A 27,305-nucleotide genomic window follows, 5' to 3' on the forward strand; every position below is an offset into this window, starting at 1 on the left:
TTCGGGGCAGTCCTGCGATGTTCGCAGACACTTCAGATGTTCGGGGACATCAAGGCCTATTTCGGCCTTACAGGGTTCATGAAAAGTAGTTCTTGGATGGCTTATAACTTCGGCGCCACTCAATGAAACTGAATGAAATTTGGGAATTTTATTCTAGACTTGATTCTGAAGGGATCCTACAAGGGGTTGTCTTTATAATGTTGGTAACAAGATGTTAGGGGTTATTGTGTAATGTTAAACATGTAATAACTAGCTAACAATTCAAGACTTACAACACTTCTGTGCTAGTACAAACAATACATATGAAGACCCACAATGCATGCAAACCAGAGGCACATACAGGGAAACTAAAGTAAGGAAGAAAGAAACAGCATAATCAGAAAATGTTAATAGCATTAAAGTTTATCTTCATGTATACAAATGAATTGTGTGTTTTGCCTATTACCCCATGTGCGTGCGCCATGAGCTGAGACCAAACCCTAAGGAAAGTACTTTAAGAACATATGACAAGGTTAACGTCTAGATATACAGTACCTTTCGAATTTTAATATTCTGAACAAAACCACCTGGCCTAGATATTTCAGTGAACAAAAACAAGTGGGCCAGATATGTCATGTCATCAGTGATGTCATCAATGACATTTGTGATGTCATCTTTGATGCCCTGGGTATTAGTCTTAGCAGTGCACAGTGGTGGCGCAAGTTATGGTTGCTTAGCTTGCCATAACTGGTGAATTTCTGAGGTTTTTCGGTTTTACCTGTAACCATAACGTCCCTTTAATAAAGTTTTTTCATTGAATTGCATGGGTTTTAATTAGTGCAACTTAACCATAACGTCCCTTTAGCAACGTTTTTCACTGAATATGTATATATATATATACATATGTATGTGTGGGAGAGAGAGTAAAAATGCACATAATAGGTGTACAAAGAAAAAGACGACATTTTGTTCATACAGTCTCATGGTTATGATATGATATGATATGATCGTTTATTTATATAGCGCCTATACACAATGTGTTTCAAAGAGCTTCACGACAAGGGAGGGAGCAAGGGAAAATACAAAACATTCTTACAGGCCAGGAACAACAAGAATGGGAAAAATAACTATCGTACTCGGATTAGCGACATTTCATATAGTGCAAGTGCGAAGACACAGGTGGAAAGGAGATGGGAAACAGACAGGTGACTACGTACTAGGCCTGATGACATTTCTGGTTAATCCGGAGAATTACACAAGGTGAGGGAGAGGGGGGGAGAAAGGAGGGAGAGGAACAAAACAAGCGACTATCATACTAGGCCTGATGACATTTCAGATAGAGGTTGGAGGAGAGGGGGAGGGGACAAACATTGTTAACATTGTTACTATCATACTAGGTCCAGGACAATTCAGATAGCGTAAGTGCATAGAAGAAAGTAAGAGGGGGAGGAGAGAGAGGAAAGGGAGGGGAGAGGAGAACAGAGAATAAAACAGTGAAAAGACCAGGGAAGCAGGGGTGAGAGCGAAAATCAGTTACAGAGGGCAGTGAAGTACATAATGTTGCAATGGACACAGAAATGTAAGGATTAACGGTGACGATCGGCACAGCATAGTTCAGAGCCAACTTGAGTGCGAGATCCAGGGAGGGTCTAGCATGAAAGTTGAGGGGGAGAAGCCCCAAGTGTCAATGTGTCCAAAAGTCAAATCCAAGTGATGGCAAAAGTCATTTGGGTGAATCCTTCGTGAATCAAGACAACTCCAGCAGTGAAAGGGGGGGGAGAGAAGGGAAAAGGGAGAGGGAGGAGGCAGAAGAGATCAGGGAAAGGTAGATGGGGAGGACATCAAGTGGCCAGAAAGGGGGGGGCAGATGAGCACATCACCGAGGACCAGAGAAGGGGCACATGGGAAACATCAGGGCATCAGGGTGGACCAGGGGGGAGGGGCACATGGGAAACATCCGGGGGGGCCAGAGAGGACGGGGCAAGTGGGAAAACATCAGGGGGGACCATAAGGGGAGGGTGGCACATGGGAAACAACAAGGGGGACCAGAGGGGAGGGGGCAAATTGAAAACATCACGGGGGACAAGAGGGGGAGGGGGAATATTGGAAACAAGAAAGGGGACAAGAAGGGGCACATTGGAAACATCAGGAGGGACCAGAGGAGGTGGGGGGCACCTTGGAAACATCACGGGGGACAAGATGGGGAGGGGGCACATTGGAAACTTTGCGGGGGTGGGGGACACATGGAAGACATTGGGGGTACAAGAGGGTGAGGGGGTACATTGGAAACATTGTGGAGGCCGGGGGCACATGGAAGACATTGCAGGGGTGTGGGGTCACATGGGAGACGTCACAAGGGTGCAGGGGCACATGGGAGACATCGCTGGGGGTGGGGGCGCATTCGAAACATTGAGGGGGCACATTGAAGACATTGCGGGGGGAACCTTGGGAGACATCGCGGGGGGTGGGGCTCATGGGAGACAATGAGGGGATTTGGGGGCACATGGGAGACATCGCAGGGAGTCTGGGGGTACATGGGAGACATTGCGGGGGTGGGGGCAAATAAATAGAGACATCGCAGGGGTGGGGGCGCATGGGAGACATCGTGGGGGGAGGGGCACATGGGAAACATTGCAGGGTGTGGGGGCACATGGGAGACATTGCGGGAGTGGGGGCACAATGGAAACATTGCGGGGCTGAGGGGGCACATGGGAGACATGACAGGGTGTGGGGGCACATGGGTGACATCGCGGGGGGCGTGGGGGCACATGGGAGACATCACAGGGGGTGGGGGCACATGGGAGAGATTGCAGGGGTGGGGGCACATGGGAAACATCGCAGGGGAAGGGGGCACATGGGAAACATTGCGGGGGGTGGGGGCACATGGGAGACATTGCAGGGGGTGGGGGCACATGGGAGACATTGTGAGGGGTGGGGGCACATGGGAGACATGGCGGGGGGTGGGGGCACATTGGAAAAATAGTGGGGATAGGGGGCAAGTGGGAGACATGGCAGGGTGTGGGGCACATGGGAGACATCACAGGGGGCACATGGGGGACAAGAGGGGGTTGATTGAGCACAAAACGCACCTGAGCGGACAGGGAGCAGACATGGCCTTTGCTGTGGGCCTTGGTAGACTGGGCCAGTTCCCGCCTCCAGGTTGCTGGGATTGGTCTATCTAGACCAGTGCAACCAATGGGAGGGGGAGACTGAGGCCAGCCCAAGGCAGCTGTACTTGGTGAAAATGTTGCGACAATCTTGAAGGTCGAAGCACAAAGAGGCACCAATGCCCAAAAGCAGAGAAAAGTCAGAAAATCCAGGAATTGGGTAGAAATAAAGCAGGAGAACGCTCATCTGGCAATCCCCAGCCTCCCAGCTGTGGAGAACACAAATGTTGCGTATGTTTTGCCGAAATCGCTGCATCTGGCACAAAACACGCCGAAAATCAAGGGCTTACCACAGTAATTGTGCTGCATCCAGGTGTAGTATGCTGGCAGGGGGGGAATTCAGCCGGAGCTCGTGCAGAGAAGCTCCGAGTGTTGAAAGGAAGCAGGAGGAATGAATGCAGGGCCTCCTTGTGGGCCTTATTTCCATAAAGATATTATATATTTATTCACAGGAAGCTAAGTTTCCTGTAAAAAAAAAATCTGAAAAAAATAAGAACGTGCCTGGTAATCTAGCATTCCTCACTTCATTGGGTAGATCAAATGATCCATAAATGGCATGAAATACCCCAAAAGGTATTTCACAGCTGACAATATACAAACGCTTGTTTTGTCCATAATTCCAGAACCGCTGACATTTGCTATACTTACACCTGTCGCTTCCTACGCTTAAAAAACGAATGTTGTAAATCTCCTGGAAGAGAAGACTTTCAGGCATAAATGTCTACGGTTGGGATCAGCCCTGTCCAAGCAGCTTGGCATATAATAATAATAACAATTTTGCGTGTGACATTGAAGGACAGCCGGCAGGACATACAACCTTTTGCACAGCAATTAAAGCTGGCATGTATATGTTATGAGGAAGATCAACGTCCCCAGAAAACAACTCTTGGCTTCTATCAGCCGGCCGCCTTCATATTATCTGGTACCACGAGGATTGCTGTGCCCCCTATTATATTTTTTCGGAAATCGGGAGCCAATGGGAGTTCTCATGGATGATGTGCCCACCATAAAACGTGATATCAGGAACCTACAGCAATATCTATGAGATATTTAAGGCTTGCTGACTGGTAACCACTTGTGTCTAAACCCAAAGGGAAGTGAATTCATGTTGCTCGCAGGGAAACAGTGTCCACTCCATGTTTACAGACGTAGCAGCAGTATCTTCCCCTGGGTGGTTTCAACATCATTGTGACCCCATATCTTCTTACTGCTTTCTGATATAAAGGTGTGTTAATGTTTGGTTGGTTACAGGGTGTAAAATAATAATGTGTTGAAAATAGCTGTATTTTCACTACATTTAACGGGACACTACAAGCAACAGAATTCAAAGTAATATTAGCCTAAACAAACCCTGTGTTTTACATCTATACTTTCAATATGTAAAGACACACAACAACAGAATTGTGTGAAAATGCCACCTGGTTGTAGTCATGTTTTATTCCTGGCTTCACGCTCGTTATTTTGCAGCGCTGCTAGTGGGCTTAAGCCCTGGTAAGTTTTCTTCAGTCTCAGAGCAGGCGCACGTGGAAGCACCAGGAAGGACCCACAGTACTGCATGGTGGGAGAATGAGGAGAAAAACAAAAGTGATGTGTGGTATGTGGCAAACCTTGTGTCTAGGCAAATAGCCCCATGGCTTAAACAAGTGTGACCGCCTACCTCCCCATGTACAATCTGGGGAGGAGGTAGAGACCCCATTGCCACTGTCACTGCCCAAAGGGGGTTGTGGAGGTAAAAGAAAGTGTGGTGGTGCCCCGGTGGCCACCTAACAGAGTCAAGGACACCGCCTCAGACAAGCCCCCCCTTACATATTGTCTCACATCATTGATCAATAATTGACCTCTGTGAGTGCAAAATATACACATGGAGGGACTGGCAATATTCCTCACATCCACTCACATTCCCATACCCCAGTTTTCTGTAACTGTCCACCCATCCATAATCCTATTTGCAGCCACGCAGGTCATCGATCAGGTCACTGAAAATGGTGTCATGACAGTGCAGTGTCAAGTCACATAGCGCTGTCCACCCATGCAGCCCAACAGGGGTAGGGTATACCAAATGTATCCAGGGCACATTGCCTCATGCGCTGACTCACTGTCCCCCAACATAGGCGGGCTACTCCAAATGTATCCAGGGCACATTGCCTCATGCGCTGAATCACTGTCCCCAACATAGGCGGGCTACTCCAAATGTATCCAGGGCACATTGCCTCATGCGCTGAATCACTGTCCCCAACATAGGCGGGCTACTCCAAATGTATCCAGGGCACATTGCCTCATGCGCTGAATCACTGTCATTGCTGTCCAGCAGGGAAAGGGTACATCAAATTAATCCATGGCAAGTTGTTTCACATGCTGGTTCGGTGTTGTCCAATAGAGGGAAACATGCCCCAAGAAATCCAGGGCCATTAACTCACATGCTGGATTGCTGTTACCCAACAGGACAAGGAACACCAAGAAATCCAGGGCACACTGACACACATGCCGTTGCAACATGTATGTCCTTTGCAAGTGAGTCATCAATGGCATATTATTAGACCATGCCCAGACTGGAAAGATGCACATTTGCCTCCATGCTTGTGGTGGCTGTATCTCAGATATGTCCCCTTATTCTGGCGTGGGTAATCTACTGCTCCTTGTGTGTGGTGGTGGTGAACACTCCTCAGATGTCAAACATGACAGGTGATGATGAGGGCTATGCCTGCTGTAGCAGGGGCAAATCTTGTTAAACCGATGGGTTCTTCTGGTCAAACACTGTGGACACACTGCCCTGCACACAATTGGTGGCCTCCAGAAACCCTACCAAGCCAAAATGTAAGACCCACTGCAGGATTCCCCGTTGAAAATGGCTTCCGTAACACCCCTGTTGGATGAGGCAAGTGTGGCATTCTCGTGATGCAATCTTCTTCTCCCTTCCATAAACTGCTTGTGGTCCTGCTTGTGGTCCTCCCTTGATTTCTTCAGCTTGATCATAAGTGCTGCAGTGTGGCAGTATTGGATCTCATTCTGTTTCTCAAGCCATTGGAGAATGACCACCTCAGCTACATCTAATGGTCGACTGGCTTGGCTTAACGTGATGAGCTTATATTAGCCACCCACCAACTGGGTTGTGTGGCTGTGGTAGACCACGTGTCACCAAGGTCAGGGTGCATAGCGGTTCCACATGTTGAGATATCTGGTCTTCCTGATCCTGACTAAGCAGCTGGTTGTATGCACATGTCTGGACCTGCCTAGACATGTGTGATGTGTTGAACTGTCTTCTGCCGTGAAGAAGTTGGTTCCTAGCATATGCCTCCTTCAATGGTCAGTGGCACCTGATGCGTGGCCCGCCTCGCCTGGGCCTGACTTGTCTCACCAACAGGGCTACTTTCAGTTTCTTGAGTAGGGTGTGTGACAGTTGTGGTGACCGTAGCAGCCATTTTCATTGCGTCGTTACACCTAATATAACACCCTTAGTTTGCCACAGACGTTCTGTCAGTCTTTTTCTGTGAGGTGATGCCTGCTAGGAAAGACATCAGTATGTCACCCAACACCCGTTGCTACCCCCACACGGCATGCCCTCATTGTGTGTGTTGGTACATGTGCTGTAAAGTATCAGGGGTCTGAGTGTGTTCGATGTGTGCCTGAATGGGGCTGCGCACATGGTCATTGAAAATTGAGACATTAATGTATGTCTACCTATGTTGCTTGCATGGTACGGTAGCCTGTGGCCTGTATGCCATGCAAACTGCATATGGTAGTAATGTGCTTGTCAACTGCATGTGTCACACTCACCTGTATCATGCCCCCCATCCCAGCCTGTCAAACACTCCAGCTAAATTATGGGGAACATGTTCAACTCCCAGACATTCCAGATGATGGAGTCTGGTACCCATTTTGCCGTATTGTCCTTTGCCTCTTGGGCCTCTGAAATCTGCTTGCACACGGTGCTCCTCCGATCATTCCAACACTTGCGTAGGGTAGGTCTTCCATGTCTCGTTGCACAGTGGATGGTCAGCACTTAATTGACAGCAGCCACATTGGTGGCCCACATTTCCCTCTTCTTGGGACCAGTGGATGTATTGGCCTCACATTCTAGGAAATGTGCTTCAACCGCCATCATTTTCTCCACTAGCACCTCGAGTTCTGAGGCGCTTAAGTGGGGTCACTGTCATGATTTCTGGCTGCTGATGTGTGCTTTTCCTTCCTTCCAACCTGTACCCTTACTAGTTGCGTCGTGAACTGCATTATTGCCCTAATGCAGATGGCTTATTTTGTGTGGGGCCTGTTATGTGTTAGCACAAGGTTTCTGGTGGCGCATCATTTGACTACAAGAGAGGTCCTACGTCATTTCAGTTGGCGTGCACTCCAACATTGGAAGTGGTACAACATCACTCCCACCATCATAAACTCTGACACCAGAAGTGGTCAAATGTCATTTCCACAGGTGGATGCTGGAATGGCATTTTAGGGGTCCACCAGCGCACATGCGTCTACCGTCATATCACACATCAGCTTTCCGCTGCTGGGGCGTACTTGTCATGATACAATGGTTTCCTGGCATGTAGGTTTGACATTCAGTGGTTAATTGTGTCAGTGTGGTCTGGCAGTTCAGCCGCTACACTCTAAATGAGGCACTCAATATCTTGTATGTCTCTTTCACAAGCCTAGAAAAATCCCCTTTGCTATCTGCACCCAGAAAAACACTAAATGGGCTCCGTAAGAACAGCTTTGCTGGTAGTGGTTATTAAGATAGTGGCCACCACAAATCAGAAACAGAAAATAGTAAACTGTACCAGTGCCTTGTGATATATCTGGCGGGCCCACCACATCTATGCAGATTATAACAGGACATCAGTGACGAACATATGATTCAATTGGGTGTTATGGTGCTTTTACCAGGCCAAACGTTCCATTCCACAATCCCAGTGAAGGTTTCCTTGTACCAAACTCCTTGCATAAAATAACAAGTACGAGATAGTGGCATCACAGTCTTCGTACAGGCCCCTCGCTATGGCATCTTGATGGCATTGCCTGGGTGTGTATCCACACCTTTGCTATCTCCAGTCAACTTTTGATCCTGCTCAAGATCCTCAGTTCCTCCACGTTTTGACAACTATCTTGGCCCAGCTAGATTCCAAAAGTGCAAGTGTCTTGTTCAATGTGGTGTCACAAAGAATACGGTGACTCCACATACATTAAACACAAATCTGTCTAATGTTCAGGCCAATAGACCCAAATGAGACCACATGAAAGTGTGCTGACAACTAAGTCAGTATCATAGATAAACAAAACGTCTGAGTACTCCACCCACCCCCTTACCCCCCCCTCATTAAGAGACAGTGAATAGCACACCTGGTAGCTCACATACTCTGCTTAAAACACTGTGCATTCCAGGAGGGGTTCCCCCTAGGAAGGATAACATATATCCTCTTCCTCACTGTTTTCACGATGATCTCTTCATTCATAAAATGGTTCAAAAACATTGAACTATGTGACATGCCTTATCAATAGGGGTGTCAAAAGCGCCAATAACATCAACATACCTTCCTATGTTGCTGCTGGAAATGTAATTGCACTCCCTCTAACTCATCTTCCAATCATGCTTCCTCCCTCTACCCCTTCACTCTGCCTCACTCTATTCCTTTGTCTCGCCTAACCACTCTATAACCCCTCTTCTGCCTCTATCTCTTATTGTCTCTGCTCCTACTAACTCCTCCGTCTTGCTTCTGCTCCACTTTATGACCCTCCTCACTTTAATCTCTCTACATATCCCCCTTTAGTTCTGCTCTATTGTATCTTCCCACTGCACTTCCTGCCTCTATTGAGCTCTGCTTCTCTGCCCTGTTACGCCGTCTCCACTCTGCCCGCTCCATCTCTTCAACTCCGCCTCAGCTTCATGCCCTGAGGCAGCTAGTAAGCAGCTTGTGGCACCTGTGGAATCACCCCTAAAAATGTCCTCCTTGCTTATCACTAATCCTTCTCTTCCCCCGTATTCCTCATGCCTCACCCTCGTACCACTATCCCGTCTTCCTCTTAATCGTTCTCCACTTCCTACTTCCTTCTACCCGCAACCCTTTCAAAACTTTCCTCTAACTACTCTTCTTGCCCTCCACTAGTATTTTTTCTCTCCTTGACCCCTCTCACTGTATTCCATGTCCCATGCTACCACCCTGCTCTGCTTGTCTTCCCTCATGCTATCTCGACCTAGCCTCTTTTCCACGCCCTTCCATATTAAATCTGGTTCCATGCCCCTTTTATGCTAAATTGCGTCGCTCTGTAAAGTTTTTCCCCTGTCTCTTTCCTCTCCAGCACTTCTCCTCTCTGTGCCACCTTCTGCATCCTCGCCGCACTCATTAGACACCAACCATTGCTCTGCCTCGCTCTTTCACCTGTCTCCTCTCATGTGCTTCCTCACAGGTTTGGTTCCAGAACCGTCGTGCCAAGTGGAGGAAGAGGGAGAAATGCTGGGGTAGGAGCAGTGTCATGGCGGAGTACGGCCTGTATGGGGCAATGGTGAGACACTCCATCCCACTGCCAGAATCCATTCTGAAATCAGCGAAGGATGGCATCATGGAGTCCTGCGCCCCCTGGCTACTTGGTAAGCGCCTGAATGGAGCTGTTCCCTAGGTTAAATTAAGGTACTTCCCCAGAAACATGGGAATTCGGAGAGTGCGGAAAGAGGAATTAAACCAAAAGTGTACTCAGGTGTAGTAGAGTATTAAAGTACCACACAGCATATGGTCCCATTCTCCAGGGGAATGTACATCGATGTTTGCAGTTAAAATGCAGGAGGCAATACAGTGGACCCATTCCCTTGCAACTTTATGTGACAATATCTTATGACAATGACCCAGGAGCATACTCGGATGCCACAAGCAGCCAGAGAACTTGGAGGGCTAAAGTGTCAGGGCAGCTGCCCTGGAGGCATTTATGCAACTGGACATCCAGGCATTTGCGTGGAAAGTTGTCTACTACACTCCTGCAGGTCTACTAGCATCTTATGTGTGGACAAGTGGAGTGTAATGGAACATTTCCTATATACTAAATAAAGGTTTATATACTAGTGTCTAACTTGAACCAATACAGGATGTGAACATCTTTACAATCACTAATGTCTCTGGTTTTCTCCATGCATTATATATGCCATTATTGGAGGTCCTATGATTACATTCCACTCAAGCCTATTAAGGGGTACGTCTTCCTATCCTCTTTGATGTCTCGGCCCATGGCACATGTTGCTGGACCGCTCTTTGATGTTCCTCAGGCTACACTCAGACCCACCACTCAATATCAGTAGCAATGTCAGACCCCTGGGGGCTTGTGCTGTCCCGCTCTGTGAAATTCTTGAATGGCAGGGCAACATCTGCTGAGCCTCGCTTTGTAAGATGGGTTATGATCCAAAAGTGGTGAGGACTGAGCTTCTGCCTGCAACACTCTGCATGCCCTAATGCAGCCCTTTTCTCCTGAAAGGCTTCCTAGCATGGACCTAAGCTCAGGCATTAACTAGATAATTACAGAATACCCACTGCTCAAAAAGCATTACTTGTTGCTTCATATCCCCACCGACAGGCGAATCTGGGCAGCTCTCAAATTCCCACCACCTTAGCCTGCAGCCCTCTCTGCCATGAAAACTACCCACCTTAAGGCTTTTTCCCTTGCACCCTACAGAATGGCATGCTGCCCTCCTGCATACTTCAAGGACTTCTGGCAGACTCTCTTCCCTCCGAAGGTGGCGGCGGGTGCAATTGATTTGCAGGAATGCCACTGTTTTACCATACTGATGCAGTAGGCTAAAGGGCCCAACGGGCCCTGGAAGCTCAGTTCTTTTTTGCAACTACAAACAGGGCAGGCAGACTTCATCTTGGGGTTCCTCGCAGGGCAGGCCTCCCAAAAACATTTTCAAAGGGGCCACAGAAGGTCGAGAAGTAGAGGCAGATCCTTCTCCTCCGGAGGCTCCACCCCACCAAAGCAATGGCCACCCGCTCCAGGTCCCCTCCCATGCCTCTCCAGTAGTAGGTCCCATTTCTCATTTTCTCTGCAATTGCATCCAAATGGATTGCTTCCTTTCTGGGTCCCAGAATTGTAAGGGTTTGCGTGGGTGATAAACAATCTTCTCCTATCTCTCAGACATGTGGAGTCCCTTAGGGCTCCTGTCTGTCGCCGCTGCTCTTCAACATTTACATCCGCCCCTTCTCGATATTTTGAACAAACTAGGGGTGCAATATACGAATTACGCTGATGACACTCAGGTTGTTATTCAGTTGAGTGGCTCATACAGCAGCGATTCGGAAACCATTAACCAAATATATAAGGCCATACAAGATTGGATGGCTTGTAATTCTCTTGCTCTTAATGATAAAAAGACTGAACTCCTTATTGTGGCATCTAAAAACATGCGGGCAAAACTTGATCCTAACTACGCCTCTTTCCATATTACCAATAACACCATCATAGTTCAAAAGAAAGTCAAAACCTTAGGAGTAGTACTTGATGAAGAACTCTCCATGAAATCCCATATTTCTAGCATTAAATCTAGTTGTGGTGCTATAAACAAGAGAATTAGATATATTCGACCATTCATATCGGAAGAGAACTGTGCTGTATTGTCCACTGCATTGATAAATTCAAGATTGGACTATTGCAACAGCCTCCTGGCGGGCACCACAGCCTCTAACATCCAATCCTTACAAGTGGCACAGAACAATGCCGTGCGTAATATTTTCAATCAGTCACGTCGCACACACATCTCTACTTTTAGGAAAAAACTCCACTGGCTACCTGTCTAACACTGCATAACGCATAAGATGCTTACTACGACCCATAAATGCCTCAGACTCAGCGGCCCAACCTATCTGTCATCCCGTATAGGCATCAAACCTAACGTGAGGAACCTTCGCTCTTCTTCTGCGGTCACTCTCAATTATCCTAAATTTAGGACAGCCAAATTTGGAGGTACTACATTGGATGCTCAGGGTCCCCTTTTATGGAACACACTTCCAGCTGGTATACGGCAGATCCAGAGCTATACAGCGTTAAAACGTGCCGTAAAGACTCACTTATTTAACCTGGAATAATCTCCTGACTCGCTTCTCCATCTGCCTCTTATGCTTGTTCTTGTTCTTTGTGCGCCCTGAGGCCCACGGGCATGTTGGCGCGTTACAAAAATGTAAATAAATACATTTTATCCAGGCATGGGTGGGGATCACATCAGAAAAGTGGGTACTTTCCACCGTAGCAGGAGGCTACTGCATCCAACTCATGCAAACACCACCCAACCACCCGCCAAGACAAATACAAACGACGCAGAAGGAACAGCGCATTCTGCTGGAAAAGGTCAAAGCACTGCTACTAAAGGACGCCATAGAAATCGTCCCAGCAAATCAGGTAAACAAGGGTATCTATTCAATGTACTTCCTTGTGCCAAAGAAAGACCTTACAATGCGCCCTGTCCTAGACCTGCGCCCTGCAAACACATATGTCAAGCCTCAGAAATTTTGCATGACTACGCTACAGGAAGTAATCCCACTGCTAAAACAGGAGGACTAGATGGCAACCTTGGACATGAAATATGCTTACTTTCATATTTCAATGTTCCCAGCGCACAGAAAATTCCTGCGCTTCAAAATAGAAAATCAACACTAACAATTCAAGGTGCTACCCTTCGGTATAGCCTGTGCTCCAAGGGTATTCAACAAGGTATTAACGGTAGTGGTGGCGCACTTACACAGAGAATCAATCCCAGTGTACCCTTATCTGGACGACTGGCTGATAACAGGGGAATCCCCTCAAATTTGCAAGCAAAATACCCAAAGGACAATCAATCTTCTGTTCCAATTGGGATTCTCAATCAACGAGAAAAAATCAAGTGTCGTTCCAAGCAAAATCAAACAGTTCCAAGGAGCTATCATAAAAATGGAAGAGGGGCTAGTCTTTCCCACAAACGAAAGAGTACAAAACATACTGCAGCAAATATCTCAATATCTGGCCTGTCACCAAATAACCGTACGCAAAGCAATGTGCTTGCTCGGGATGATGGCTTCATGCATTTACCTGGTTCCGCATACACTGTAGCGCATGCGCCCAATGCAAGAGTGGTTAGTGAAACAGTTGTCTCAGGCAAGCGGTCAGTGGGACGATCTAGTGGTTGTTTCGCTAACCCTAGTCCAAGCGCTACGCTGGTGGACAAAGGAATATCTGTTAAAGGGAACTCTTTCACAATCCTCCAGTGCAAGCGATAGTTACAACAGACAACACACTCTCCTGATGGGGAGCCCATTACCTTCACCACACAACGCATGGCCAGTGGACACAGATCACAGCTCAAAATCACATCAACCTTTTGGAGCTACTAGCAGTACTCAAGGCCCTACAAGTCTTTCAGGTGCATCTAACAGGTCCAAAAGTGCAAGTCCTCACAGACAGCACCATTGTCATGTTTTACATAAACAATCAGAGTCACACACTCTCTAACTCTGTCCACGCTAGCCTAAAAAATGTGGAAGTTGGCACTCAAGCGGAACATGTTCCTAGTATCTCAACAAGTAACAGGGGAACTCAATTCTGCAGCAGACTCTCTAATCAGAAATCCCCTACCCGAAGAGCATGAGTGGCAACTCAACGGAGGAATTGTAGATGATATGTTCTCCCTCTGGCGTTATCCTCCTGTAGACTTGTTCGCCACAAACTAAAATGCACAATGTCCAGACTTCGCATCCGGGTTTCCCCAACCCACATCCAAGGAGAACACCCTATGGATGAGCTGGTCAGGGAAATTTGCTCATGCTTTTCCACTGACACAGCTCCTCAGCAGAATAGTGCACAAAATGCACCAAGAACAAGCAACTCTAATCCTGGTTGCTCCAATGTGGGTGAGACAACCTTGGTTTCTGTATCTGCTCAAACTGGAGATGTGCAACCCAATCAAGCTCCCGTGCCCCTTCAACCTGCTCACCTAACACAGGAGACAACGTAACACCCACATCCTTAATCTATGAACTTGGCAGCTTGGCCCCAGAAGTCATAGAGTTTGGTCATTTAAGACTACCTCAATGGTGTATGGAAATCCTCAAGTACGCATGTGAACCTAACACCAGGCACTGTTTCTTTAACATATGGAAAATATTTGTAATATGGTGCCATTTAAAAAATGTAAACCCAGTTGAATGTACTCCATCACATATTCTTCACTACATGCTCAACTCTGGCCTAGTATTTAACTCCATCAAGGTTTACCTACCGGCTCTATCGCGTACACCACTTCACAAAACAATGTGTCCTGGTGGAAAGTCCCTGTTGTTAAGGCTTTTACCCTTACCCACCCACACATATATTTGTGGCCAAATTCAGCCGAATAAATTCAATGAATTTGGCTTTGACCAAATCTCCTGCAATGAAACCTCCCTATCCTGCACCATCCACCCCTTCCAGTGGACCGAAAAAGGCTCCTACCCCATTGCGCCTCGAGAAGCAGACAGGGCGTCATCAAAATCTTCTGCTCGTGTCCTAAGAGCTTAGGCAGTGAATCATCGAACCTTCCTCCAGGGGGGGGGGTCGAGTGATTCAGCTACTCAAGTCAAGTCAAAGCCATCAACTTCCTCTTCCGCTCCATCAAAGGAATCAGTGTTGCGTTCTTCATTGTCGAAGCAATCAACGTCAAAGACATCGACATCCTCAACGGATTTGTCGAAGGTTTATAAGCCCTTATCAAAAAAGTACTTTTTCAAGTCGATAAGCTCTATTTATGAAGAGGAGGAGGTGGAGGAAGAGAGTTTGGCTGGGAATATGGCATGCCAAGTGCTCCAGAAGAGGTACTCTCTGAAGAGTCGAGATTAAGAGACCTGGTGGACACCTTGAAGAATGCCAGTGGCGTGGCTACTTCTCCAGAATTGGAGTTTGCCACGCCAGATGTTAGAAGTCATGCTGATGCCTCATTTAGGTCAGTCATAGCCAAGGTGGAGTATTTAGGTTGGAGCAGGCCTTTTGCAGAAAATGAGAAGGATGATCTTAGAAACATCCTTGATAGGGAACCTCCAAAGGATCCTATTCTACCTTTCCATAAGACACTGAGCAACAGAGTTTTAGAACACTGGAAAAAGCCTGATACTTCTGCAACAGTAAATAAGGACTTGACTAAGAAGTACAGGCCCTCAGCCGTGGATCCAGAATTTCTGAGGAGGCATCCATCTCCAGAAAGTCTGGTTGTTCAGGTGGCCACATCAACCTCAAAGGCGACTGTCTATCCCACAATCCCCACAAATAGGGATGACAAAAGATTTGATGCCCTGTGGAAAAGGGTGTTTTTCGGCAGATAGCATGGCACTGAAAGCTGTTAATGCTTCTTGTGCCCTAGCAAAGTATTCATACACTTTGTGGGAGGTTGTGGCAATGGCCACAGAAAACATTCCTGATGATGAGGAAAGGGAAGGCTTCCTCAATATTGTGCAAGATGACAAAATGGTATGTGCCAGTCTCTCCAGGATAGTTTCGACACCCCAGATTGCATTTTTGTGCTATGACCGTGAGCGCTTTAACCAGGTTTCTGCGGCTGCGCAAGTTGAGTTTTACCCCGCCTGTTCAGGGAAGGCTGTTGGATAGGCCTTTGATGGCTCACAGTTGTTTGGTCCAACAACATGGCTGAACTCTCCAAAATCTGCAGAAAACTTGCCAACCCGCCTGCAGTATCTTCTGCCCCTACTCCTTCCCATGCCCTTTACAAGAGCACTCACCTCTCACTTCATTTCCAAAAACAGAACATGCTGAACAGCCTTGTCACACACTCTTCCGTCCCAATCCTCCATCCCTCCGCCCCCTACCATTCACCCTATTCCTTCCTTCTTCTCCTCCTTTGCTCCTGAAGAAGTCTCCAGAGTTCTCAACTCCATGAAGGTCTCTTCCAAACAGGTTGCCCCATGCTCTTCCAGAACCATCAAGGACAGCAGCTCCTCTCTCCCCCTGCTCTTGCTGATATCTGCAACCACTCATTTACTACTGGTTCTTTTCCTTTCCATCCTCTCTCAAGCACTTCCTTGCGCGCCCCCTCCTTAAAAAAACATCTGCAGACCCTTCCTGCCCAGCCAACTACTTCCCCATTTCCATCACCTCGTTCCTGGGGAAACTGCTCGAGAAATTGGCCCTCCCCCAACTCAAATCCCATACCGAACTTGTTGGCAGTCTACATGACCACCGGTCTGGATTCTGAGCATCCAGAGGGATGGAAACTGCTCTTCTGAGAAATCGTGAAGAACTGCTCGCATCCCAACTCCCCTGCTGTCCTCATCCTCCTTGATCTCTTTTCTGCATTTGAAACAGTGAACCATAACATCCTCATAAAAAGGCTCCATGGTGCCTGACTAAATACTCTTCTTCTAGACTCCTGCATTCCTCTGTACCAACTCCCTGCGTGTGAAATGGTTTGCTAAACAGAGAGCTGGTGGTAGATCACTTTCCTCTGTGGGCTCCCTCCTGTGGAATAGCCTCCCTCTCTCTGTGCGTCTTGAGCAGGACCTCCTTAAGTTCTGAAAAAGTCTCAAGACCTTTCTCTTGACCTCTTCCTTCTCCTTCTCTCTTCCCTGATAATCATGCAGTAGCCTGACTGATGTGCAGGGTACTTATGTATCCTCGGGCCCTGACCCCCCACATCTCTCAACCTAGTCGCTGTCTATTTAATGCACTTACCTAGACTCATCCTCCCATTGGGAGGTTGCACTTACTTTCTTCTTTTATTAGCACTTCACCCCCAGCACTTCTCCTTGAGCACCTCAGCACCTTTCCCTTAGCCCCCTCCCCTCTGCACTTGCACGTTCTGAACACTCACAAGGCATAGTAGGTTAGTCTCCCCTCCCTGTTATTTTCATTATTTGTTTGTACTATTAATTCAAATATTTATCTTGTTGTTCATTGTCTGCCTTCCCTTTTCCCCACCGGTTGCCCTGTGGGTGCTTTGAAACAGTTGTTTCTAATTGTATAAGCGCCTAACAAATGACCAATAAATAAATAAAGGCCAATGAAAGTTTGGAAAAGCTGAAAACTTCCAAAGCAACTGCAAAATTGTTGGGAGCAGTGATTTGGCAACCACAGCAATCCCATTCGACCTCTCAGAGTTGCAGCGGTCGGCCCTTTCGATTCTATTCTTCAGTTGGAGGAGCAAGGGGATAATTCTTTCAAATGGGACATAAGAGACTACCTCATGGTTCACAAGAATGTAGAAGTTGAGCTGCCCACACAACCTCGGCCATCTGCGGCAGCCACAACACCAAAACCTCTTTGAGGCCTTAGTCCAAAGGACTCTGGTGGGAGGCAGGCTAACAGAGCATTTGGAAGAATGTCGAAGCATTACTTCAGATGCTTGGTCACTGCAAACCATAGCCCATGGTTACTGTCTCCTATTCTTGAAAAGGCCTCGGAATTTTCTGTCAAACAACCACTTCTTGATGGGTCCATATACGCTCCTCTTACAGGAGGTTATCACTATGTTAGCGAAAGGTGCAATAGAATTGGTACCTGTAGTGGAGAGGAACCAAGGATTGTACTCCCTTTACTTCCTAATTCCCAAGACGGATGGAGGACTGCGATCCATCTTGGACTTCAGATGCTTGAACAAGTTCCTCAGGAAGCACAAGTTCAAGATGGTAACTCTTTAGCTGATCCTCCACACCCTTCTGCTCCAGGATTGGATGGTGTCACTCGATCTTCAGGATGCTTACTTCCATGTGCCCATACATTTCAAGCACAGAAAGTACCTGAGGTTTGCCATTGGCAGTTCTCCTTTTCAATTTCAGGTTCTGTCATTCGGGCTCACCTTCACCCTGAGGGTCTTCACCAAGTTGATGGCAGTAGTGGCGGCAAGTCTAAGGAGGGGAGGGATTCGCATCTACCCCAACCTGGATGATTGGCTGATCAGGGATGGTTCTCCCAATCAGGTTCTAGAAGGTCTGGGTGCCACATCTTCCTGGCCCAATCTGGAGCAATCAGGATCATGGATTTCCCGAACTTCCTCATCCTCCTGATGATATGAGGGATGACGGGACTGTTGAAAATGCGTACAGGAGTGGAAATGTCCAGTCCACCACACTTGTCCCCCCCAGAGCTACTCTCTGAGGAAATTCCCTGGAACAGAACAGGTTACAATTCCTGACAGTGGACCCCAAAGGGCAAAGATCTCTAAAAGGACTTCCTGCGCTAAATCCCACTGGTGAGAGACAGTGCTCTGCCTGCTCAGAGCGTCCACCGGTGCGTTCTCTTCTCGCGACAGGCGAACAGCTAATAGAGAGTTTCCTTCTTGAAGAGCCCAACCACAGCTGCATTGCTTCTCTGCACAGTGGTAGTGACCCTACGCCTCCTCTCTCGTTGAGATAATGCATGACCACTGCGTTGTCTGTCACTATCAAAACGTTCTTCCCCCGTACAGAGGGTAGAAAGGTCATCAACACTAGTCTGACAGCTCTAAAAGGTTTATGTGTAGTCTGGACTCTGATGGAGACCAACGAACAATGATTGTCAGATTGTTTACATGAGCTCCCCAGCCTGTGGGGGAGGCGTCCATAACTACTGTTATCTCTGATCATGGTTGCCAAAAAGATTCTCCTTTCAACACATTCTCCTTGCAGGCCCACCACAGGTGATCCTTTGCAAACTTGTTCTGGATCTGAAGAAGGTCTGTCATCCGGTCGGAGAATTGTGACCATTGGGATCTGAGGGCCCACTGAAGACATCACATCCTCAACAGGCCTCTGGCACTGGGAAAATGCAGGATGCCAAGAGACAGAGCAACCTCAAAAATCCAAAGGCCGTTAGATATCAGTTATTCTGAAATTGCAGAATATGCAGAGCCCTCACTTCGGGGGGTGAAGCTTTCCCCAGGGGAGCGTCCAGGAACGCTCCAATAAATGTAAGCTTTTGACAAGGTACACGTGGGACTTCTTGAAATTGAGGGAGAAGCCCAGTTTTTGGAGGGAGTGGCAGCAGTTTGTTTGACCCCAAAGATAAGCTCCAAATAGCACGGTGGACAGTACCTCTGCCTCACTTATCCCTAATAAGTTGACACCAGTGCATTGCCAAAATGCTGGTTGAAACCAATCATACCCTCTGGGGACTGCAGTGAGGAATTAGTACTTAGACCCAGTGTGACAACTGTATACGCAAATAAGCAAAGGCATTAACCATTTCAAGTGCTTCACCACGGATTATAAATGAATGCTTCATTTTACTCTTACTTGGCTCTAAATCCATATTTTTTTGTCTTAGCTGCATTTATGGACAGACTTTGCTTTTTGAATTATAAGGAAAATGCCTCTATCATGTATGTATAGCCTTTTCGGTACTGGCTATAATTACTGTACCATCTACAAACCGTAACACTGGTACTGGCGTGTTATTCATTTTGGGGACATCAATCCGACTCTATCCAAACACCTACCCAGATCTTTATGAAAAGGCTAAATGAAATGGGGGGCCATGACACTCCTCTGGAGCAAGCCCCTCTTTATGGGGAAACGCAGTGATTTATGACTGTTCATGCTGAACCTAATGTGTGCATATTTGCCATCATAGATGGTTTTCAAATATCCTATGAGTTCAGGTGCCATCCCTTCTTGGGCAAGTGAAACCCATCTCAAGGTATGATTGACCGAGTTAGAAGCAGCCCTGACGTCTGTAAATGCCAGAACAGGGAGCCCTTTCTAAGTGTTACATACTTGTCAAAAACCATCTGCAGTCTAAAACATGAATTTATATAAGTGACCCCATTCCTAAACCCTGTCTAAATAGATGACAACATGTTATTTTCAGTGATCCATAACTGAAACCTACTTAATAAAATCTTCCCTCATTTTTTTTTACTGGAGCGTGTATTACCAAAATCAACCTAAACCCGGACAGGCACCCTGTGACCTCTTTTGGTTCGAAAATATAACAATGGAACAGGTCTGGTTCTTCCTTGGCTTCCAGTTGCAGTTGTTCTGCTGCTCAGATTGCAGGGCAAGCAACCTAGGATGCTCACTGGTCTGTTTCGAGGCTGAGCAGAACGGTCTGTAGAGACCGGTACTCTTCAGAGAACTGGCTATGGCTGTGCACCAGTCCAGGAGGCCTGCTACCTTAAAGGCCTATGATCATCTAAGCCCTTTTTGGATCCGTTTTCCGCCACTATCAAGTTCAATAGCTCACATTCTGCAATTATTGCATGATGGTTATTCGGTTACTCAGGCTGCGACGATGCTTCCTTTACATGGGTCAGCAATTGTGGCCTTCAGGGAGCATTGGAGATATGCATTCTGTGGTGACAATCTTGAGATAGGGTTCTTTGTAGTTTTTCTAATTTTAGATCCACAGTAAATTTTCTGGTTCTGGCTTGGGATCTGCCTTTGCTTTTCAGGATTCTACAGTCTCATTCTTGTGAGCCCTTCACATCAGTGGATGCAAATGCTTTGACCATGAAGTGGCTATTCTTAGTAGCTGCAACTTCTGCTAGATTCCTGGCTGAGTTGGGATCCTTGGTTTGTAGGGAGCGATTCTGATAGCAGAGATCAGATACTGGTTTTGATTGTGCAGCCAGACTTTCAAGCTAGATGTGTGTCCTCTTTTCTGACAACATTTCTGGTAGAGCCGGAGATTAACAAAAGATGAAGGAGAGGCGTGCAGAAAGGGAGGGGAGGAACTAAACAAGGGACTATTGTACTCTGCCTGACAACATTTCACATAGTGCTGGAGGTGCGGGGGGGGGGGGGTGGGGGGAAGAAAACAAAAACAAGTAGAGGAGGAGGAGGACAATTCTGATAGAGTAAGTGCATAGAAGAAAGTAAGGTGAGGAGTGGAGAAGATAGGAAAAGGTAGAAAGGGAGGGGTTGAGAGAACAGACAGTGAGCAGTGAAAAAGTGGAGAAGCAAGAGGGGAGAGCAATTACAATTGCAATTGCAGAAGTGAGTAGTAAAACATAATGTTGCGAGAGAACAGCAAATACAAGCCAGGATTCAAGATGAAAATTGGAACAGCATGATTCAGGACCACCATGAGTACAAGATGCAGGGGAAGTCCAGCATGAAAGTTGAGAGAGGGTGACGTACTGTGAGTCAATGAAGTCCATAAAAGTCAAATCCAAGCATTGGCAAAAGGCGTTGATGGTGAAACCGGAATGTATCAAGACACACTCCTGCAGAGGCAGGGTGTAGGGGGGGAGTATTGGAGGGGGAGTGGGAGCAGGGTAGAAGAACCAAGCAAAACAGGCAAAACCTGTATGCGAGAAGGGGGGGTTCACAACAACATCACAGGGGGACAAAAGGGGGTGACAACAGAACATCACAGTGGGACCAGAGGGGGTGGAGGTACAACAGAACATCACGGGAGGACCAGAGGTGAGGATGGCCTGTGGGGACAGAGGGAGTAAACACATGTTGGTGCATGCTTACCTGCTGTCTGGGCAGGGGTTCAGGCCCTGGGTCCTCCTGGTCCGAACCTACCCAAACAGGAACTACCTTTATCTTCATCTGCCCTTCACTTTCGACACCCGCGTGAGAGACGCCCTTGATCTAAGAATTAAGATCAGAAAGGTAGAGGCAGAGCTAAGAAGGTGGGCAGGGCTTAGGCCAGGTGACCTAGATCCACTTGCACCTGCTCCACATCTGAAAAGGAAAAGAGACTGGAGCTCTGCTTAAGTAGGGAAAAAGAGCGGCAATGAGGAAGGCACCATGTGGGCGGGGCTTCGACCAAAAAGAGCGGCATCCAGGAAGGCACCAGATGGGCAGGGCTTAGGCCAGGTGAGCTAGATCCACTTGCACCTGCTCCCCATCTGCAAAGGAAAAGATGCTGGAGGGCTAAGTGGGGAAAAAGAGCGGCAACGAGGAAGGCACCAGGTGGGCGGGGCTTAGGCCAAAAGAGCAGCAACCAGGAAGGCACCAGGTGGCCGGGGCTTAGGCCAGGTGACCTAGATCCACTTGCACCTGCTCCACATCTGCAAAGGAAAAGAGACTGGAGGGCTTCTTAAGTAGGGAAAAAGAGCAGCAACCAGGAAGGCACCAGGTGGACGGGAAAAAGAGCGACAACCAGGAAGGCACCAGGTGGGCGGGGCTTAGGGCACGTGAGCTAGATCCACTTGCATTTGTTCTCCTTCTGCAAAGGAAAAGAGGCTGGAGGGCTGCTTAAGTAGGGAAAAAGAGCAGCAACCAGGAAGGCACCAGGTGGGCGGGGCTTAGGCCACGTGACCTAGATCCACTTGCACCTGCTCCCCATCTGCAAAGGAAAAGAGGCTGGAGTGCTGCGTAAGTAGGGAAAAAGAGCGGCAACCAGGAGGAGGCACCAGGTGGGCGGGGCTTAGGCCAAAAGAGCGGCAACCAGGAAAGCACCAGGTGGGCGGGGTTTAGGCCAGGTGACCTAGATCCACTTGAACCTGCACTCCATCTGCAAAGGAAAAGAGGCTGGAGGGATGCTTAATAGGGAAAAAGAGTGGCAACCAGGAAGGCACCACGTGGGCGGGGCTTAGGCCAAAAGAACGGCAACCAGGAAGGCACCAGGTGGGCTTAGCTTAGGCCAGGTGACCTAGATCCACTTTCACCTGCTCCCCATCTGCAAAGGAAAAGAGGCTGAAGGCTGCTTAAGTAGGGAAAAAGAGTGGCAAACAGGAAGGACCCAGGTGAGTGGGGCTTAAACCAAAAGAGCAACAACCAGGAAGGCACCAGGTGGGCGGAGCTTAGGCCAGGTGACCGAGATCCACTTGCACCTGCTCCCCATCTGCAAATGAAAAGGGGCTGGAGGGCTGCTTAAGTTGGGAAAAAGAGCGGCAACCACGAAGGCACCAGGTGGCCAGGGCTTAGGCCAAAAGAGCGGCAACCAGGAAGGCACCAGGTGCGCAGGGCTTAGGCCAGGTGACCTAGATCCACTTGCACCCGCTCCCCTTCTGCAAAGGAAAAGAGGCTGGAGGGCTGCTTAATGTATGTAATGACTAAGCAATGACAGACCCCAATCAGAAACAAGAGATCGTTTTTCTCTCTTGTGGTTTCCGGTGCCAGGGCGGAAAGGCTTCTCCCATGACACTGAGTTAGACAGGTTTGATTCACAACTGTGTTGTCCTATTACATAGCACGTGTTCTTCGTTCTTCAGCAGAGAGTTCTAGGAGAAGATTGGCAGCCTCATTGGCCATAACTAAGGAGTTCCATTGGCAGAGATCTTCGAGGTGTCTTCATAGGCAGCGCCACATACTTTTCGTGCAGCATTATCGCCACTGTGTGGGTGATCTGCATTTGCCATTTTTGACATGGGTGTATGGTGCCAGAATAATCAGTGGTATGCATGATCAGAATGTATGAATAAAGCCACTGGTGTAATATCAGTTTGGATTGGGCTGTGGAGGAGTTTTTGCTCTGAAGCCCATAGGTTTAGACAAGAGGAAGAGACGCCTAGAGGTAATGCTTAGATTACTTACTTAATGACTTACTGGCAATCTTCCTTACTACTAGTCCCCCTCTTTGACATTACACTCCTTGCATCCTGCCCTCGCTCCCGGGAGTTGGCAGGCTTTGTTCCCTGAGCCTCAGTGAGTTACAGGGCCTTTGACCTCTACTGACATTATTGGAAAGGATTCCTGTCGGGAGGCAGGGCCGCTAATAGGAATAGTGGGGATCACTGGCAAGTAACCCGGGCATTCCAGATTCCCTCTGGGAACCTGCAGACAGTGGTCCGGGCTAAATGTTAAACCGTGGCAAGTCCAAACACATGTCATGTTTTCCCAGTGCTCCTGGGGCGCCTGTAGCTATTCAGACATCCTTTACTTACCTGACCAAACGTGGTCCGAGGGTGTCATCAAGTCGCCATTTTGAACATCGCATCACACGTCTCTCTTTCTGACAGGGATCCGTTTTAGACAACAGCTCAAAATATAAAACAGATTAAAAGCTCACCACTGCAGTAGCACTGCCCCTTGTAAAATCGCATGCTTTCTAAGCCATGGAGATAATATGTGTATCTACTGGCAGCGCAGAGAACCTAGCGATTGGGTGTGGGGGGGGGGAGAACGCGGTGAGCAATCTGGGGGAGGCGAGGCATGGCGGGAGAGAAAGGCCAGGAGAGGGAGGGGAAGGAAAGAGTCCGAGAAATAGAGAGGGTACAGGTAACGTAGAGCAGAGGGCACGCCGGGATAGTGTGAAAGGAAAGAGATGTGAACAGGCAGGTGAGGCGATGTAGGGAAAGGATAACAAAGGTCGCCAGGCAAGAGAGGAGACAACTATGAACAGGAAAGAGGACATGGAAACTCGTCCAGAAAGCAGTGAGCGTGAAGGAAAGTGAAAAGGCAGACACACAAAGAAAGTGACCTGAGCCCAGGAATGCAAATGAGCGGGAGAAGACGAAATGCACTGGGAAAGGGGCGAGAGGGGAAGTTAAGGGATGGGAGAACGTGAGGAAAAGGAGCATGAGCCAAAGGGAAGAGCTGGAAATAGAGTGAAATATTCAGATGAATTTGGAGACTGGGGTTAAAGGCAGAACAGCGGGAACTGGGGACGCGAGAAGGAAAGCTGATTAAAAAAGGTATAGAAACCGCAGACCCAAAAGTGACAGAATGAGGGAGCATTTGGTGAAAGGGACATGAAGGCTTGGACAGGAAGAACACTGGATTTGTATGGGGTGAAATCTATTTACATGTTGCATACATACAGAACATAGGCTGGGGGGCGATGTATCTCAGTTCTGGGATCCACCGGCGTCCCCTCCTCTCTATTCCTGCATTGAGAGGCTGACACAGCTGTGCCAGTCCACTGCAATCCTTCCATGCACCCGTTCCTGATAATCCTGTGCTTATCATAAAGAAAACTGCCCTACACAGACACCCAGCCTCGCCTCTGCCAGGGAACACCAGACTTGATATGAAGCCTTGGGCAGGAAGGTTAGATCAGGTCCGCGCTTAGAAACCTCTGGGTATTGAGCGCGCTATAAATATACAGCCAAGACATATTCCTGTATCAGCGCCTCGATGCCCCGCGCTGTGTGAGCGCTTTAAACATGCAAATAAAGAAATATACAGCACCCTCTCGTATTCTAGTTCTAGCATCCGTACACCTTTGTCCATGCACTTCAATTGTTTATTTTATACATTGAAATAATCACCAGTGGCACCTTTTAGAATACCAATAGACTTGTGGGAAAAATATGTTAAATAATCTCAGAAATGAGCCCTCCAGTTGTCTCCTGGAGGCAGCCATATTTACCACTTCCTGGGCCCATAGCACCCTAGCATGTGGAAATTGTTATTGACCACCTCTCAGGCAATGAGAATGTTCAGAGTGCAGTCAATAACTACTGGTATTGACTTTATTCTGAACATTCTGACTTGAAATGCAGACACTGAAACAATAATGCAATTTTCAGTCAAGATGGCTTTCAACAAGACACTTCCTCTCCAAAAGAACCTTTCTTTCACTGCAATATCATTTAAAGTACAACCACGAGGAAGCTAAAACATGACAATATGCTTTCACTTTCTTATAGAGAATCTGGTTACTTTTACACGACCCCTTGGCACACTTGTTATTTAATTAGTACATAATAAAACCACATTTAATTTACTGACTCAGTTTGTCCATGAACGTTCTCATTATTAAACACACGTTTTTTACTTCAGCACCAAAGTTCCATAACATATATTGCTACTACCAATATGTGCTAATTGACTTACAGAGCTTGTGAGGGCTAATTATCACTTGGCCTAATGACCTTTCCCAAACATATGGCCCTCTGCTTCGACTCAAGCCATAACATAGCGGCCAGTCATTATCTCATGATAGTGGCCCCTCCCTCGGTCGATAAGGAGATATTAAAAACTACCAATGGACACGACTTGACACTGAAAGACACTTTCTAAGGCAACAGCTACAGTTACAAGTTGTTAGTAGTGGACTTAACTGTGGGAAACATTTTTCAACTCTGGAATGCAATGATACAATTTTGATATTGACTAATTCACAATTTTCCATTCATATTCTGACTCTTTTGGTCAATGTTTTCCTTTTTCTTTGCTATTTCCGTCCACCCTTTCCCTTTTTCTTCCCATTTCTTTTTTTACTATCTTTCACTTTTCATTCTTTTCTTTTCTTATCTTTTGTTTTCTTCACTTCCTTTCCTTCTAAGGTAATTTCCTTCTCTTGCATTCTTTCCTTTTTTCTCTTTTTGTTTCCTCCCCTTTTCGTGCACTTCCCCTCTTTCTCGGTCTCTATTGTTCTCTTGTCTCCTTTCTGATGCATTCTTTTGTTCTTCTTCCTTGGTTTTTTCTTTCCTTCCACCAGTATTTCCTTAATCTTTTCCTGCATTCTTTTCTCAACTGATAAAAAAACACAAGCTCCATCAAGTTCACCTTTCTTCCCACTATAATCTCTGCAATGATCTAAATGAATGTGACATTTTTGCCTCTCGGTTTTCAAAAAAAGATCACGTTTACTTCATGTTTTAAAATATCACAATCAGAGCAATCACGTGTCTACCCTCCCTACAACTGAGCAACTGAGGCATCGTCCTCACACTCCATCAACCTGGAATAAGACGGAGGCTGGAAGAATGTTTGAAGTGTGCCGCATACATATTGCAATGGTTTAGAGCATAGCGCAATCATTGCCGGTAGTTCTTACCCTTCGTGTCATCTAGCCTAAGTGGATGGACATATGTGATATATTTGGTGGTGGGGGTCCTTCCCTTAACCTGCATATGCCACCACCCGTTCTCTTAGAGTGGGGAAACATCAGTAGGTGAAGGTTTGAGTATAAACCTCCAAGTTCAACTATTTGTGTTACTTTGTCTACATTTATAAGGCTATAGTAAAAGAAAATGAATGCCAAAGCGCATCATTCATAGTCCATCCCTGTCACCATTGATGGTTTGCTAAAAGACAACGGGCCTCATTACGACCCTGGCGGTCCAGGAACTATGGTACCGGTAAGCATGCCGGTACGTAGGTCCCGGACTGCCATACTACGGGTTTTTCCTGGCGGGCAGACCGGCACCCACAAGCACAGCATGTCGGATGCATCAGCACAACTCTGCATCTGCCGGTGCATTCGGCGTCCCCATCCCCATTCAGCCCTATGGGGCAGAATGGGAATGAGGAGGCCCTTGATTTCAGCACCCGAAAATGGGCAAGTGCCAGGTCCGCCTAACTCGGCACAACCTGGTTCTTGCCCATTCACGGGTGCCGTAAAAATGCAACTCTG

The 27,305-nt window shown here is 47.4% G+C and overlaps 1 protein-coding gene across 2 annotated transcripts in view; it reads left to right on the forward strand.

The window, feature by feature from the left end:
* Positions 1–27,305, forward strand: part of VSX2 (visual system homeobox 2) — a 305,895-nt gene that overhangs the window by 256,284 nt on the left and 22,306 nt on the right. For both annotated transcript variants that reach the window (XM_069637612.1, XM_069637613.1), the window contains exon 4: positions 9,546–9,726. In XM_069637612.1, coding sequence (XP_069493713.1) covers positions 9,546–9,726 — 181 coding nt within the window. The remainder of the gene's footprint in view (positions 1–9,545; positions 9,727–27,305) is intronic.

Source organism: Ambystoma mexicanum, chromosome 14 (assembly GCF_040938575.1).
Source record: "Ambystoma mexicanum isolate Mex_15411 chromosome 14, UKY_AmexF1_1, whole genome shotgun sequence".
Lineage (NCBI taxonomy): Eukaryota > Metazoa > Chordata > Amphibia > Caudata > Ambystomatidae > Ambystoma > Ambystoma mexicanum.